This window comes from Salmo salar, chromosome 19, assembly GCF_965601325.2.
Source record: "Salmo salar chromosome 19, fSalSal1, whole genome shotgun sequence".
NCBI lineage: Eukaryota > Metazoa > Chordata > Actinopteri > Salmoniformes > Salmonidae > Salmo > Salmo salar.
The window spans coordinates 79,571,574-79,589,660 of NC_138309.1; the positions used below are offsets into that span (position 1 = coordinate 79,571,574).

Here is an 18,087-nt window from a genome sequence, read left to right on the forward strand (position 1 = left end):
AAATAAAACATTGCTCTGAAATATCTTTGCCCCTCACAAAAATCAAAACATTCATACAAATAACTAAATGGAATTGGAACTCATAATCCATGACCACTGGCTAAAAGGAACTGAATGTTCTCAAAGGAAATATATCTTAGTAAATACAATACGTATCCATTCACACCACCATCAATACAGACAGTCCATGTGTTAATGTTCCACTTCACAAGAATCAATACATGCCCCCACACACACACACACACACACACACACACACACACACACACACACACACACACACACACACACACACACACACACACACACACACACACACACACACACACACACACACACACACACAGGATAACATTTCAGGAGGAAAAATCAGATTACCTTTCAGTTCCTCATCCAGCTCGAGAGAAGAGGGGAGCGAGTGAACTGTAGTGATCTAAAATAGAGAGAGGTGCCTGTCTAGAGTATATAAACAAAGCTGTTTGAAGCCAGGCAGGGAGAGAGGGAGAGAGAGACAACTATCTCAGGATATCCTCCTACAGACAGAGTTTGGGTTCCACAGAGACTCATCTCTCCTCCCACCCACACACAAACACTCTTGCGCGCTCCCTCCATCCCATTCCCACTCCGCGGGGAGGCACACAAGTTTCCAGTGTGCAGCTTTCTCCCCTCCTTCCCTCACGCCCTCTCTCTGCCAGTCTCTTTCACCCCTCCCCTTCTCCCTTTCCCCTACTCTGCTCCCGACACATTTACTGCTTACCATTCCTCTTCTTTCATCTTCACCAAGCCTCAACTCCCTCTTTAAAGGTCATTACATGCCCACATCTCTGCACCTCTTTTACTCTCCCTCTCTTTCTGAGAAAGAGTCAGAAAGAGAGAGAAAGAGAAAGAGTCAGAGAGAGAAAGAGAGAGTCAGAAAGAGAGAGACAGAGAGACAGAGAGAGAGAGACAGAGAGAGACGAGAGACAGAGAGAGACAGAGAGAGAGACAGAGACAGAGACAGAGAGACAGAGACAGAGAGAACATGGCAGTTAACTTGCGGTACATTTAAGAAATGGCTCTATTAAGGGCAAACCTAACCCATAATGAGTCTAATTAGGAATAGTACAAATACAGATCCCTCTTAAAATGGGAAAAACCCGGAATACAAACAACTTCAAATACATTAACTCTTGCTGTGCATCCCAGCTGTCTTGCTATAAGTAAATAACTTAGAAAAAGCTCTGCTCAAAACAATCATTTCATTTAAATATATATATTTTTTTTACATCAGGTCATTACTGGAGCTCCAAAGTAACTCAAAATCAGAGAGAAAATATGAAGATTTCCTTAACTTACCCCCCCTCCCCAAACATCATATGTAGGTCAATGGTGATGGAGAAACTGGAAACATGTGGAGCTGGTCTAGGCTTGATGGAGAGAAAGCAGAGAGCGGGCTGAGAGTGGGTACGGAGGTGTGTAATCGGAGTAGAAAACCAAGAGCCCTCCAATCATGACCTAATTCCTCCAAGAATGTCAACACCAGGGCCTGAGAGCCAAGGCCAGAGTCCAACAACAATACCCCCAAAAAGCATAACTATTTACACGTGTTTCGCCTCACTCACTGCAGCTTTAAACATGTCCTACCAACAACACCGCTCTGCTGTGCAGCCCAGTGTCCTTGCCCCACTGCTGAAAGGAAAGTATTAGAAGCGCGTCCTTCAAAACCTGCCAAAGCCACTTTGGCATCTCCTTCCTTCATAAGTGAATCAGCTAAAACCTTCTCCCAGAGCTCCTACTGAATCAATTGGCCATACACTTTTAGAAGCGATGAAATCAAACTCGTGCGCGTGCCAAATAGCTGACCGTAGCTCATTTGTCTAAAACCGAAAGACTTTCTTTATCTTTCTAATTTTAAAACTGTGCAAATAACAACACATGTTGATCTTAAAATCAGTGTGGCGGTCGAAACTAAAACTCATTTTCCTTAATAAGCCCCTGGCTAGGGGCTGGAACATCTGGCTTTCCAAAAATAAACTTGGGGGTCTGGTGCATATGGTCCAAACCTGGTCACAGCTAACATTACATTCAATCTGGTTTGTAGGCTAAAGCTTAAGGCCAACCAACAACAACTGATCCAAAGTCAGTCCGCTATCAATCATTTCCTTGACCAGTCATACTATGGGCCTGACCTCTGTCTCTTTCTTGAACAGTCCCTTCAGTGACATTAAAAGACAAATGGGACTTTCCCCTTCCTACACATCTGATTATCTGAGTGGGGCTAGACTGATCGCCAGTTCCTCCACCTTCCATCATCAGAACACCCCCTCGCTCTCATCACCAGGCCCCCCCACCTGCCCTCAACAGAACCCCCCCCCCCCCATCAGCAAGCCCCCCCTCGCTCTCATCACCAGGCCCCCCCACCTGCCCTCAACAGAACCGCCCCACCCTCATCAACAAGCCCCCCCCCCCCCCTGCTCTCATGAGCAATCCCACCCCCCAGCTCTCATCAGCAGATGCATACAAGAGGCCCCTGCTACTGGTTAGCAAAGAGCAAGAGCCAATTTCCCTCCTACCGGTCACACAGAGAGTCTGGTCTAGCACCGCAGGTCAGGAGCCACTATTTAGTTTGCAGACTCTCAACACCCTCAGATCTACCTGGGGTCACTAAGGTCATTATGGCCTGAAAGAAAAGAGATACACACGCATACATACATACACACACTAAAAAGAGGGGTTTGTGTGAGCACAGAGCACCCTTTTTTAGTAAAGGTCTGGTTAAAAGCAGGGGCATTAACAGCAGGCTACATCCTCCAACTACAGATCAATAGAAACAAGGGTGTAATGGCTGCCTCTCACTGATTAATGCACTTGATTGGGAATGAATAGGTTGCTTGAGTGGCGTTAGTGGGTGGATGGGGGGGGGGGGGGTGTATGAAGAGTGGGATACGACCCATCACATCAGTAATGATTCATGAGTTGTATGGGGATGTTTTGGTCCAGTACCTTGATGAATGGATGATAGACTCAGGCCCTGGTCAGTGGTCACATGCTGGTCATGACATAAAGTGTCATCATATGTTGACTAACATCGCTGCCCATGACTAATGTCCATCTATGGAAATTCAATGGAATACCATCTTGTGTTGTCTCCACTTTGTCCAGAACTCGTGTTTTGGACTCCCGCAGCCAAAATAGCTCATGTAGTGTAGCATGAAGTCACGTACCACCCTCCCCACCTTTTTTGTTGATTAGCCTAGCATTACGTCACTGTCAAATCTGCAGTAGAAATTGAAAATGGCCACCAATAATACTGTAAAATGGCCACTCATCCTTCAACAAAGTACCTTTAACTGTATTTTCAAACCTGGTAGTTACATTAAAAACAGCCTGTAACATCACAAGCTGATGTCAGTTATTTGGAAGGGAAAGCAGTGCATTTTGTGTGTGTTATTGTTCATGGAATTAAGGTCCATTGTGAGAAACAGGCTACTCTTGACTGCAGCAGCAGTTAGATCCTATTTGGCCTTTTAAAAGATAGCAGAAGCCTGGTATGCCATCATTACCAAATGGCCAAAGATCAACTAGACATACAAAACATATCTATCTAGACTAGAGATGTACTATTATATGAATGCTATTGGACTGTAAACTCCTGACAAAACAAAAAAATAAAAAAAAGGGAAGTTGTTGAAACTTGCCATAATCACATAAGAAACAACCAAATGAACCATAGATTTAGGTAAACATTAGAAGAAAAAAAAAACATTTCCACCATGTGCAGTGCATTCTGAAAATATTCAAACCCCTTCCCCCTTTTCCAGATTTTGTTACATTTCAGCCTTACTCTAAAATTAATGAAATACAACATTTTCCTCAATCTAGACACAATACCCCATAACGACAAAGTGAAAGCATTCTTTATTAAAAAACAAAAACACCTTATTTACATAAGTATTCAGAACCTTTGCTATGAGACTCAAAAATGGAGCTCAGGTACATCCTGATCATCCTTGAGATGTTTCTACAACTTGATTGGAATCCACCTGTCGAAAATTCAATTGACTGGACATGATTTGGAAAGGCACACACCTGTCTATATAAGGTCCCACAGTTGATAAAAACCAAGCCATGAGGTCTAAGGAATTGTCCGTAGAGCGCCGAGACAGGATTGTGTTGAGGCACAGATATGGGGAAGGTAACAAAAACATTTTTGCAGCATTGAAGTTCCGAGAACACAGTGGCCATAAATGGAAGAAGTTTGGAACCACCGTGACTCTTCCTAGAGCTGGCCGCCCGGCCAAACTGAGCAATCGGGGGAGAAGGGCCTTGGTTAGGGAGGTGACCAAGAACCCGATGGTCACTCAGACAGAGCTCCATAGTTTCTTTGTGGAGATGAGAGAACCTTCCAGAAGGACAACCATCTCTGCAGCACTCCACCAATCAGGCCTATGGTAGAGTGGCTAGACGAAAGCCACTCCTCAGTAAAAGGCACATAACAGCCCGCTTGGAGTTTGACAAAAGGCACCTAAAGGACTCTCAGACCATGAGAAACAAGATTCTCTGATCTGATGAAACCAAGATTGAACTCTTTATCCTGAATGCCAAGCGTCACGTCTATAGGAAACCTGGCACCATCCCTACGGTGAAGCATGGTGGTGGCAGCATCATGCTGTGTTGGTGTTTTTCAGTGGCAGGGACTGGGAGACTAGTCAGGGTCGAGGGAAAGATGAAGTACAGAGAGATCCTTAATGAAAATCTGCTCCAGAGTGCTCAGGACCTCAGACTGGGGTGAAGGTTCACCTTCCAACAGGACAACGACCAGGAGTGGCTTCGGGACAAGTGTCTGAATATCCTTGAGTGGCCCAGCCAGAGCCCGGACTTGAACCCGATCGAACATCTCATGAGAGACCTGAAAATAGCTGTGCAGCGACGCTCCCCATCCTACCTGACAAAGCTTGAGAGGATCTGCAGAAGAATGGGAGAAACTCCCCAAATACAAGTGTGCCAAGCTTGTACCGTCATACCCAAGAAGACTCAAGGTTGTAATCGTTGCCAAAAGGTGCTTCGACAAAGTAAAGGGTCTGAATACTTATGTTAAATGAGATTTCAGATTTAAATGGGTTTTATTTGCAAAAATGTATAAAACCCTGTTTTTGCTTTGTCATTATGGGTAGTGTGTGTAGATTAATGAGGGGGGGGGAAAAACAATTAAATCTATTTTAGAATAAGGCTATAACGTAACAAAACGTGGAAAACCAAAATACTTTCCGAATGCACTGTAAGTGTGACAACATTAAAGGGAAGGTTCACCCATTTTGTAATGTTATATTGTTTTTGTGCATCTGAGTGATGTATCGATGCCCTGGGTCATTTCATATTTTCATATGTATCAGAGTTATTGACGTTCAAGCAGGCAGACATCCTACCAGAATGACATAGCACCGTGATAGTGTCTCCCTCACTACACTGGAAGTTTCTATCAAGTTAGGCACATGAGCTCTTTAAACCTAGCCAAGTGCATTCAGTAAACTAAAAACAGACTTTAAAAAGAGTTCACATACAATAGAAATGAAATCTAACATCTGGCCAACAGGCTCAAAAAGAACAGGTTAAATAAACCCTGGAATGACATTTGGGGTGACAACATTCCTAGTTTTAAAAGAGCTGCTGTTTGCTGGGGCACAGGTCTGTAGCCCAAACAGGTGACCATCTGTAGCCCAAACAGGTGACCATCTGTAGCCCAAACAGGTGACCATCTGTAGCCCAAACAGGTGACCATCTGTAGCCCAAACAGGTGACCATCTGTAGCCCAAACAGGTGACCATCTGTAGCCCAAACAGATTCAGAACATCAAATGATGCTTGAGAGTCTCTATTGTAGTCTCTGTTACATAAATACACATCCACAGTCTTTGAAAGCCTTTCAACCATGAGAGGTGCCTACTGTTTTTGTCAGGCTAGCATGTCCAACCCCATCTCAGTGTGGACTACACAACATAGTCAAAGTAACTGACTACAGTGTGCGCGTGTGAAAGAGAGAGCAGAGCGTCTGTCAACTCCATAGTGATCATTTCCCTTTCAAATTCACAAGTCTCCCCACTGCTTCCTGCCATGCTACACAAAGCAATTCTTGTAGGAAGAGGCAGTGAAAAGAGGACGAAATTGACACACATACTGCCAACACTCATTTCAGCCGTATTCTTTTTCTGCTTTAGAGAGATAATCGTGTTAATTTGATATTATCCACAGATTTATTCTGGTTGAAGATCATCTTTACATTGTTATGAATTCAGGGGCTGTTTACAGCCAAAGGTCAGCCCTACAGTGACAACCAACATCTCTCCATGAAAAATGGATCTAAGTACAAAGTAGCCATTAGTCTCACAAATAACGATTTTCTTATTGTCATTTTCTTTTTTAAGAAGTCGTTCCAGTAATCCTGTCACATCAGTCAGTTAACTCAAATTCAAGTAAAATCAAAACTACATTCCTAACATCAAAGTTCTGAATACAGACATGGGAGGAAGGATTGCGTAATGGATCATTCACATGCAGCATAGAATGGTAAAACAATAAATCCTGCACAGCAAATAAACAATTCTTCAGCTGATAAAACAGCCGCTCACCCGCAACGGTTTACAATAGAGTCGCTGTCAAGTGTCCAACCACTTCCCCTTTATCAGGACGGAACAGCTTCTATAATAATCTGTGTGTGTAGGTGTAACAGTGTTGCTTCCGTCGCTGTCCTTGCCCCAACCTGGGCTCAAACCAGAAACCCTTTAAACACATCAACCTCCCACAAAGCATCATTACCTATCACTCCACAAAAGCCACTTGTCCTCACAGAGCAAGGAAAACAACTACTTCAAGGTCTCAGTGTGAGTGATGCCACCGATTCAAAATGCTACTAGAGCACACTGCTAACTAGTTAGCCATTTCACACCGGTTACAGGGCAGCAGGTGACCTAGCGGTTAGAGCTTTGGGCCAGTAACCGAAAGGTTGCTGGATCGAATCCCCAAGCTGACAAGGTAAAAATCTGTTGTTCTGCCCCTGAACAAGACAGTTAACCCACTGTTCCCCGGTAGACTGTCATTGGAAATAATAATTTGTTCTTAACTGACTTGCCTAGTTAAATAAAGGTTACATGAAGAAAAAAAATGTTTGTTTACTTGTGTATAGTGGCAGCCCCTCTCTCCATGTTCAAAGTCCTTCAGGTATAGAAATACAGCAGAGTAGATCAGTCTTTCTCCAGTCCAGTCATAATCTGCTCAGGTATAAAATTACAGCCATTATAGGTGTAGATCAGCTCCTCTCTCCAGTCCCAAGCCCCTCAGGTATGGAGAGCAACAATAAAGTAGATCAGCTGTTCTGGATGGCTTGGTTCTCTACCTCCGGAAGCTGATGAATGCCTAAACATCAGTCAGCACGTACAGCTGTACCATCCATCTCTCAATCAGTCCTACCTGAGAGCGGAGGAGTGGAATGTGGACAGGCAGCATTGCCAAAAATGCCAGACCAGGCAGTCACTCGCTCATTTGTCTCAGTCATCATCCTATTTATTGCTCACCTATCACATTTTATCACTGGGTGGTTCCATATGAATTCAATAACTTGATTTGATTTGAACGAAACCTTACATACATGTTTGCCCATTGTAGAAATCAAAAGATGTGTAGTCAGAAAGTTATTGAATTCATATAGAATGATCCCACTGCACATTCAGGTATGGAGCGAGCAGTCGCACTACGCTTCGCTCCACAGGTAATATTACACTTCACTACATTACAACGGCTTGATTTGTTTGATCTGAGCAATTCTTCTTAGCTAGCTACATAGCCGTCTTTGTATCAAAGATAATTGTGTAGTTTAGAGTAATTGAGTAATTATCGAGGCTAGCTATCTTCGTCCTCCTAACGTAGTCAACACTGCTAGCTGCTAGCTAGCTAGTCATCACTGCTAGCTAGCCAACTTCTACCGACTAGCAGCACTGTAGAAACTATTACATTACAACGTAACGACTTGATTAGTGTGGTGTTAGTGTTAGTTAGCCAGCTACATAGTTGTCTTTGCTGTCTCTGTATCTAAGATAATTGTGTAGTTTGAGTAATTATCGAGGTGAGCTAGCCAGCCGCGACGCGGCGCCAGACTTAGTCAACACACCTAGTCATCATTAACCCACTGCTAGCTAGCCAACCGTTACCGACTAGCAGCGCTGTAGATAGTAATACTTTACAACGGAACGATTTGACTAGTGCAGTGTTAGCTAGCTAGCTACTTAGTTGTCTTTGTCATAGCTTGATAATTGTGTAGTCTAGTAATTACCGAGGTTAGCTAGCCAGCCATCGAGGTTAGCTAGCCAGCTATTTCCGTCCCCCGCGACGCCATTTTTCCTAACCCAGCCAACTATTACCGACGAGCAGCATTGTAGAAACTAAATACATTACAAGGAACGTCTTGATTAGTGTTATGTTAGCTAGCTAGCTACAAAGTTGCTTTGTATCATGACAAGGTGTAGTACTGAAACTATCGAGGTTACCTAGCCAGCTACACGTTCAAAGTCAACAACGCAGCCACTGCTAGCTAGCCTACTCCACCAGCCAGCAGTACTGTATCATTTTAGTCAATAAGATTTTTGCAACGTAAGCTTAACTTTCTGAACATTCGAGACGTGTAGTCCACTTGTCATTCCAATCTCCTTTGCATTAGCGTAGCCTCTTCTGTAGCTTGTCTACTATGTGTCTGTCTATCCCTGTTCTCTCCCCTCTGCACAGGCCATACAAACGCTCCACACCGCGTGGCCGCTGCCACTCTAACCTGGTGGTCCCAGCGCGCACGACCCACGTGGAGTTCCAGGTCTCCGGCAGCCTCTGGAACTGCCGGTCTGCGGCCAACAAGGCTGAGTTCATCTCAGCCTATGCTACCCTCCAGTCCCTAGACTTCCTGGCGCTGACGGAAACATGGATTACCACAGATAACACTGCTACTCCTACTGCTCTCTCCTCGTCTGACTACGTGTTCTCGCATACCCCTAGAGCATCGAGCCAGCGGGGTGGTGGCACTGGAATCCTCATCTCTCCCAAGTGGACATTCTCTCTTTCTCCCCTGACCCATCTGTCTATCTCCTCATTTGAATTCCATGCTGTCACAGTTACTAGCCCTTTCAAGCTTAACATCCTTATCATTTATCGCCCTCCAGGTTCCCTTGGAGAGTTCATCAATGAGCTTGACGCCTTGATAAGTTCCTTTCCTGAGGATGGCTCACCTCTCACAGTTCTGGGTGACTTTAACCTCCCCACGTCTACCTTTGACTCATTCCTCTCTGCCTCCTTCTTTCCTCTCCTCTTTCGACCTCACCCTCTCACCTTCCCCGCCTACTCACAAGGCAGGCAATACGCTTGACCTCATCTTTACTAGATGCTGTTCTTCCACTAATCTCATTGCAACTCCCCTCCAAGTCTCCGTCCCAACCTTCGCTCTCTCTCTCCCGCTACTCTCTCCTCTTCCATCCTATCATCTCTTCCCTCTGCTCAAACCTTCTCCAACCTATCTCCTGATTCTGCCTCCTCAACCCTCCTCTCCTCCCTCTCTGCATCCTTTGATTTCCTCTGTCCCCTATCCTCCAGGCCGGCTCGGTCCTCCCCTCCTGCTCCGTGGCTCGACGACTCACTGCGAGCTCACAGAACAGGGCTCCGGGCAGCCGAGCGGAAATGGAGGAAAACTCGCCTCCCTGCGGACCTGGCATCCTTTCACTCCCTCCTCTCTACATTTTGTCTCTTCTGTCTCTGCTGCTAAAGCCACTTTCTACCACTCTAAACTCCAAGCATCTGCCTCTAACCCTAGGAAGCTCTTTGCTACCTTCTCCTCCCTCCTGAATCCTCCTCCCCCCCCCCCCCCCCCTCCTCCTCCCTCTCTGCGGATGACTTCGTCAACCATTTTGAAAAGGTTGACGACATCCGATCCTCGTTTGCTAAGTCAAACGACACCGCTGGTCCTGCTCACACTGCCCTACCCTGTGCTTTGACCTCTTTCTCCCCTCTCTCTCCAGATGAAATCTCGCGTCTTGTGACGGCCGGCCGCCCAACAACCTGCCCACTTGACCCTATCCCCTCCTCTCTTCTCCAGATCATTTCCGGAGACCTTCTCCCCTACCTCACCTCGCTCATCAACTCATCCTTGACCGCTGGCTACGTCCCTTCCGTCTTCAAGAGAGTGAGAGTTGCACCCCTTCTGAAAAAACCTACACTCGATCCCTCCGATGTCAACAACTACAGACCAGTATCCCTTCTCTCCTTTCTCTCCAAAACTCTTGAACGTGCCGTCCTTGGCCAGCTCTCTTGCTATCTCTCTCAGAATGACCTTCTTGATCCTAATCAGTCAGGTTTCAAGACTGGGCATTCAACTGAGACTGCTCTTCTCTGTGTCACGGAGGCTCTACGCACTGCTAAAGCTAACTCTCTCTCCTCTGCTCTCATCCTTCTAGACCTATCTGCTGCCTTTGATACCGTGAACCATCAGATCCTCCTCTCCACCCTCTCCGAGCTGGGCATCTCCGGCGCGGCCCACGCTTGGATTGCGTCCTACGTGACAGGTCGCTCCTACCAGGTGGCGTGGCGAGAATCTGTCTCCGCACCACGTGCTCTCACCACTGGTGTCCCCCAGGGCTCTGTTCTAGGCCCACTCCTATTCTCGCTATACACCAAGTCACTTGGCTCTGTCATATCCTCACATGGTCTCTCATATCATTGCTATGCAGATGACACACAATTAATCTTCTCCTTTCCCCCTTCTGACAACCAGGTGGCGAATCGCATCTCTGCATGTCTGGCAGACATATCAGTGTGGATGACGGATCACCACCTCAAGCTGAACCTCGGCAAGACGGAGCTGCTCTTCCTCCCGGGTAAGGACTGCCCGTTCCATGATCTCGCCATCACGGTTGACAACTCCCTTGTGTCCTCCTCCCAGAGTGCTAAGAGCCTCGGCGTGACCCTGGACAACACCCTGTCGTTCTCCACTAACATCAAGCCGGTGACCCGATCCTGTAGGTTCATGCTCTACAACATTCGCAGAGTACGACCCTGCCTCACACAGGAAGCGGCGCAGGTCCTAATCCAGGCACTTGTCATCTCCCGTCTGGATTACTGCAACTCGTTGTTGGCTGGGCTCCCTGCCTGTGCCATTAAACCCCTACAACTCATCCAGAATGCCGCAGCCCGTCTGGTGTTCAACCTTCCCAAGTTCTCTCACGTCACCCCGCTCCTCCGCTCTCTCCACTGGCTTCCAGTCGAAGCTCGCATCCGCTACAAGACCATGGTGCTTGCCTACGGAGCTGTGAGGGGAACGGCACCTCCGTACCTTCAGGCTCTGATCAGGCCCTACACCCAAACAAGGGCACTGCGTTCATCCACCTCTGGCCTGCTCGCCTCCCTACCTCTGAGGAAGCACAGTTCCCGCTCAGCCCAGTCAAAACTGTTCGCTGCTCTGGCACCCCAATGGTGGAACAAGCTCCCTCACGACGCCAGGACAGCGGAGTCAATCACCACCTTCCGGAGACACCTGAAACCCCACCTCTTTAAGGAATACCTGGGATAGGATAAAGTAATCCTTCTAACCCCCCCGTAAAAGATTTAGATGCACTATTGTAAAGTGGTTGTTCCACTGGATATTATAAGGTGAATGCACCAATTTGTAAGTCGCTCTGGATAAGAGCGTCTGCTAAATGACTTAAATGTAAATGTAAATGTTATTTAAAAGGATTTACGGCAGGTATTTCGGTCCCAACATCTTCACCGTAGGAAGGTGGTTTCAATTCCACTACGTCAACACTGAGTCAATGTGGGAAGTACTTGAGTAGTGTGCTTTGTTTTGGTCACATCTTAAGTGGTAAAGTTCAAATTCACCACAGTTTCAGTAACCACGCACGCATGCACACTTACTTACAATTCAGTTCACTTAACCTGCCGAGGGGACAAAACATTAGGAACACCTGCTCTATCCATGACAAACTGACCAGGTGAAAGCTATGATCCCTTATTGATGTCACTTGTTAAATCCACTTCAAAAATCAGTGTAGATAAAGGGAAGGAGACAGGTTATAGAGACAAATGTAACCTTATTCTCGTTTCTGATAATCCCTCTGTGTACTTTATGAACTACCAGACCTTTTTTCCATTGTGGTTTCCTTGAAACCTGTTAGGTTATGAGTGCCTTTTGGGGACGTGTTCACTCACTAGGTGATAAAAGTACTGAGCTGTATGACGTCAGAAATAAATGGGCACACTTGACTAACCCGCCAATCAAAGTGTATCTTCCTTACCACAAAATAACAGACTGCATTGCTTCACAGTGACATTTCCATTTCAACAAGGCATGCATTTCCCATTTATTTTACGTCACAGGTGCATGAAAAAAGGTGATAAAAATGTGTCGATGGAAACAGAAAATTCTTGGTTACTCTCAAATGGGTTTCGCTGGTCAATTTAGTCAGGCAGAAGAACAACTTCCTCAGGCTGTTCACTGTAGTTCCTCGTAAAAACGCTATAGTGAAATGGGAAGTGATTTATAGAAAAGCTACCATCCACAACAGACTAAGCTACCATCCACAACAGACTTCTCCTGTGACATCAACACACTTCACAAGTTAAGTCACTGAATGTGGATATGGTAAATTCCATGAGAAAAAAAGACCCAAGAGACTTTGGAAAACGTGGTCGCATAATTTTTTTTTTTTTTTTAAAGAGGGAGATTTTACTGTAATTCTGTTAGCAAAATATGCATCTGCACAGTACTTCTAGTAAATGTGTTTGTGAAATGTTCCGTGTAAATTGTTTAAAGTAATCCTTGTGCATAGAGTTTGAAAATCAATGGTTTTTGTTTGGCATATATTTTAAAGCAAAAAAAATCTGAGTCTCCGTTATCATGGAATTGCCAATAACCAAAAATGTAAAAACCAGAAATCCTACATGTAACTACTCATCCATTCCAAACAGTCTTTCAAAACCACCAAAACAGTCACCCATAAATAGCCACCCATAAACAGTCACCCAATATCGATGTTTATAGATTTCAGTCGTGTTTGTTCCAAAACATCTTCGTTAGCCTAACAGCACAGCAATACCATACCAATATAGCAATAACACAATACCACAGAAGCGGTTGAAAGACAGCGAAGAGCCGGTCTTTCACCAGCTACAATAGGCACATTCATGGGGAGACACCCGTGTGCCAAGGGTTACCATTGTGTGTCTGACAACTCAATGGAGGATAAGCTTTGAAAATAATCCTGCCGGTGACCCAAATGCACAAACCCACGTGCCGGTCCCGAAACGAACGTCAGCACACACATCAAAAAGGTGCACACACGCCAAAATACAGAGTGCATGATTGTGCGTGCGCACACACACAGCTCTAGCCTGTGGGAATGATGTCATCCGGGAGTGAGAGACACATGGTCCCAGTGTACAGCAGCGCTCTCAGAGTGGTGAAGGTGAATCCCCTCTGCGTCCATATGATTTCTCTGTGTTCAATTATTTTGTGCCACTTCTGTTTTTTATCATCAGTCGTGGTGGTGTGACCAGCTGTGCCCTCTACAATCAAGAGTCTTTGACTCAACAATCACTTCAGATGGTGCTAGATTGGGAGATTCATTTGAGATTATGGGTCAAATGATTAATGAAGTGGGCTAATTAATAAAGAAAGCTGAGCTCTCATTAAAATAAATTAACCCACTCCCAAAAGCACAGGCTTTAATGGCCTGGATAAAATACGACTAGAACAGTTTAAACAACTGAAGCAGCAAGTGTGTCCTTCAAATGTCAATGAATTGTCCTGATGTTGTCACCAGTTAATCTGGCAAACCTGATTCCAGAGAGAATTCTGTTCTTAGACAAACTTTCAGTCCTTCCTTAAAGTTATTGCTCAGATCTTCAGATGACTTGTCATTTCAGTGTTTCCTCAAGGATTGAAGCAGTGGAGGCAAAGTTAGCGTGTTTTACATTTTGCGGTTTTAAAGCTAATTTCCTGCAATTCTACACATTTTTGCTATGGTTTTGCCGTACTCGTATGTTATCTGAGTGACTCAAACATAACAAAATTACATGACATTTTAGATTCTCCCTGACAGTCTGGTTTATATTCTGGGGCTGGTTAGTTCTCAAAGATGATCTTATAAAAATAATATATAGCTCCATTATCTTTCATACATACTTTATATCGGTTTTTATTCATTCAAGTTTACACTGGGGGGGGGGGGGGGGGGGGGCACCTGCAAGCTGACTTGGTCGCCAGTTGTTTCCTCCGACACATTGGTGCGGTTGGCTTCCGGATTAAGCGAGCAGTGCGATTTGGCAGGGTCGTGTTACGGAGGACGCATGGCTCTCGACCGTCTCCTCTCCCGAATCCGTAGGGGAGTTGCAGCGATGGGACAAGACTGTAACTACCAATTGAATATCACGAAATTGGGGAGAAAAAAAAAGGGGTAAAAGTACAACAAAATAATTAAGGATGGGGCTGCAGAAATGTAACCACTCAAATTCATAGACAGATATGGATGCAAGGACTGACCATCCATGATTTAGAAATTTGAGGCTATACGGTGTTTGTTTACATTAACTTTGTTTACAAACATTGGAGTAAAACAAGCTCATATTTTGGATGAAAGTTGTAATCATGTCAGTCTGATCAGTGAAAGTACTGTAACGTACATCATAAGGGCCATTACTATAAGTGATGTTGCCTACTGTCTGTTCTGATACCCTTGTATAAACAGCAGAGGGAGAGAACCACCATGTTCCTCATGCTTATCTAACCTTGTACTGGTAGTCAAAGCATCATTCCATGTGAAAACATGTGGCCGTTTTGTCTTAACACGTTACTGCCATCAGATTATTATATTCACCAAAATATTCAAACAATTTCACCAACAGAAACATTTGATCATCTTTCACACTAAAATATGTTTTTCAACGTAAATGAATACTGAGAAGCAATACTGAGAAGACATAATATCCCAAGGGTAAACTCCAACACAAAAAGAGGCTGGCTCCCCTGTCGGTGCCTGACTCTGGGTAGCTCGTGGCTGACATCACCCGTCAATGACACGCACAAGTACACACACGGGACAAGTAGCCAAACAAACGGAGCGTCTGGGCAAACTGGCCACAACTGGGCATGCTGGGAGGACAGATGTTCTCAGGTTGTTCAGGTGGGGCAACACAGTGGAACATACGGTCAGTACAGACCATAGACCGTATCGTACCTACTACAGTACAAGCCAACAGCATCTCACATATCACTGGAAATAGAGTGAATTCTAAAGAAAAAAAGTGTTCAAATAACAGAACATCTAGTCAACGGCGTGTGAGAGTTCATTTCTTACTCAAGAACAGATTTAGATACTTAAGTCTTTAAAAAGAATTGTATAAGGATATTTTATCTATATTATTTTATCCTAATATTTATATAGGTCTAATGTAGTATATATTTCCCTTAATGTAATGAATTAATGGTTAGAATGGAGGAGAGAGGCTGTGAAATTTTGTGTGAAGTCTAAATTTACAGCACAGAACCATAACAAACAGAGGACTCCATCAAACATTCCAGTTCAATGCCAGATGAGTGTAGCCCTGCCAAATAAGTAAAATACAGCCAACCTTAACATACACACAGCTAGGTGAGGTGACCTGGCAGTTCAATCAGTCTACAGTCATATTCACTAGGCACAAAACAGAGGAAAACACACTTAAACAAGGCCTACCGGAACTTGTCCAATAACAAACACACATTTTTGTTTTCTGTTGCAAAATGTCTTGCTACGGTGCGCCCTAATGAATACGACTACGCAATCCTAGATGATTCGCTTGTTAAATCCACCACTGGAGACATGGTGAAACCTGAACAACTTCTTATCCCTTTTGTTTGTGTGTGTCTATATAAAAAAAAAATAGGTATTTATAATTACACATAATTACAGTTGTTATGTTCAATGGCCGTACCCAGACATAATCGGCTTTATAAATGTCCCCTTGTGCTCTGTGCAGTGCCTGCCAAGTGACTGCCTGCAAATTGAGTATTTTGTTTGACTCACCTGAAAGTCAACCCAGCCAGAGCTATACTTCTCCATCTCAACAATAGGCAAGTTAATTTTGCATGGCCCGGGTGGGCGGAATTTATACATTTTAGACCCTTCCATTGGTCCTTAAGTGAACATTTCCACCCACCGGGGGCACTGGGCCATAAAAAAAAAAAAAAAACAACTCGCCCATTACTAATAGGTCATTAACCAATCACCTGCAGAGGGAGTTTCCTTTGAATCCATTTTCCCATTCACCGTGTTTGTGGTGGTCATAAACTGGATCAGAACGTCAAAAGTAGCAGAACACCCACTCTGGAAATGTAAGGTACTTGTAGAGTATGTTGTTAAAAACAATGTCTAAAAATAAACTAAATTAAAAAGGGGTACTTTGGAGACATTCATGTGAATATTTATGTTGAATAAATTAATGTAAAACAAATTCTGAATCTTGACATACTCCATCTTTTATCACTGACACCAATATGTCTATCATGTACAGTTAATTAATCATCATTTTTTTACAGGAGGCATGTAGGCTTATAGGTCTTAAAGGGATTAAAATGACCACTTTCATCATGATTTTCTTAAAAATGGTTTGTGACTCAAATGAAAAAAAAACATCAAACATGCTTCCTACCAAGTTTGTTTCTATGTTCTGGCAATTCTCTCAATCTGAGATAACATTTTTGGGGTTTCAGGCTTTCCTGATGTAGAAATGCTCAAATCCTGTCAGAACTGTGTCACATACCGTATGTGGTGCTATGCAGAAACCAACGCAACAATTCCATAAACATCTTCAAAGCTTTTTGTATAGAGCTAGGCTACTCACCATCACCGCTAAGGCAGTACACTTCTGACTGCAGAGACTATCATTTAAAGTCCCAATTTCCCACGCTCTCAAAGCGCTTTACCCAGTACTATTTGTTTGAATGGATACACACTAACAAACAGCTAACATATATTTTGTTATTTATCTTGCAGCTTTTCCAAAGTGCTAGTTACCTGCAAGGAGAGTGTCTTGGAGGCGCATAGCCCTCATCCACCAAATGTATCCTGGACGGTGCATATGAATGGTATGCTGTTAAAATTACACTGCATGAGTCTTTCATTTCCATCGCTCACCGCCGAAATATCATACCAAAGTAAGCGCCTAGCGGGGTTGAGTGTTGCCTACTTTGCATTGGCACACGCTGCGCTACTCTTGTCAGTAAATGAATGAAGCAATCGACCGCTGCTAATGTCGTGCCTGCTCGCGGTGAAACCCGACACCATTGGCTAGCGAGTACGACCCACTGGAAGTTGGGCTTATTTGCATAAAACATCTCACTTCCATATGTAAATGAATTAGGCCTTTGGGCAAGTGTCAACATTATTAAACGTGTTTATTTTATCTCATTCTTCAGCCTTGTATTGTTCTAAACCAAATAGCTAAATAAAAGCATTCACTGAGTGACAGAATTTGAAAGGTCAGTGGTGATTTTGTATGCCCCCTTGTCTCCATCTTCCCCATCTTCATTAAGTTTGTATGTGTATAGTTGCTTTGTTTACATTCAGTCAGTTGAGAGATTATAGAAACGGACCACCTCACCAGAAGAATATTCATTAGTCAGATTCCTTTGAAAAACGTTTCCTCTGTTGCAAAACGGTTTGCAATCGAAACCATTTACTCCAAATGGAAAATGTTTTACACATTTCTAGTTTCTATTGGAAAAATTCATGTAGCAAGGTCCCTCACAGTTTGTTTCTGTTTGCTTCAGTTTGGTTCCTCAAGTAAATGTCAAACAAAACGTTTGGCAATGGAATTCGACTAATGAATTCCCCCCAATCACTGTCGTTGTGCTGCTAGAGCTCAGGTAATGGGGGAAGTCTCTACCATCCCATACAAGTTGAATAAGGAGTGGTGACGTTCTCACACAAGTTACCTGATAGGTAGCAACCTTTGTGTCAATGCTATTGACCAACAGTGACATCTAGAGCCCTGTGTTTTGTGCAATAATGTGACATGCTTGGATTTGAACCTTTATTCAGAGATGTTC

General features: G+C 44.2%; 1 protein-coding gene across 3 annotated transcripts in view; it reads right to left on the bottom strand.

The window, feature by feature from the left end:
• The window catches only part of LOC106579655 (rho GTPase-activating protein 18), a 39,421-nt gene extending 22,110 nt beyond the window's left edge, over positions 1 to 17,311 (bottom strand). Inside the window, exon 1 of one of the 3 annotated variants that reach the window (XM_014159779.3) lies at positions 17,054 to 17,311. In XM_014159779.3, coding sequence (XP_014015254.1) covers positions 17,054 to 17,166 — 113 coding nt within the window. In that variant the 5' untranslated portion in view covers positions 17,167 to 17,311. Of the gene's footprint in view, positions 1 to 378; positions 629 to 7,148; positions 7,309 to 17,053 lie in introns of those variants that run through there. The other 2 variants (XM_014159780.3, XM_014159781.3) reach the window with 2 other exon arrangements.
• Positions 17,312 to 18,087: the final 776 nt, after the last annotated feature.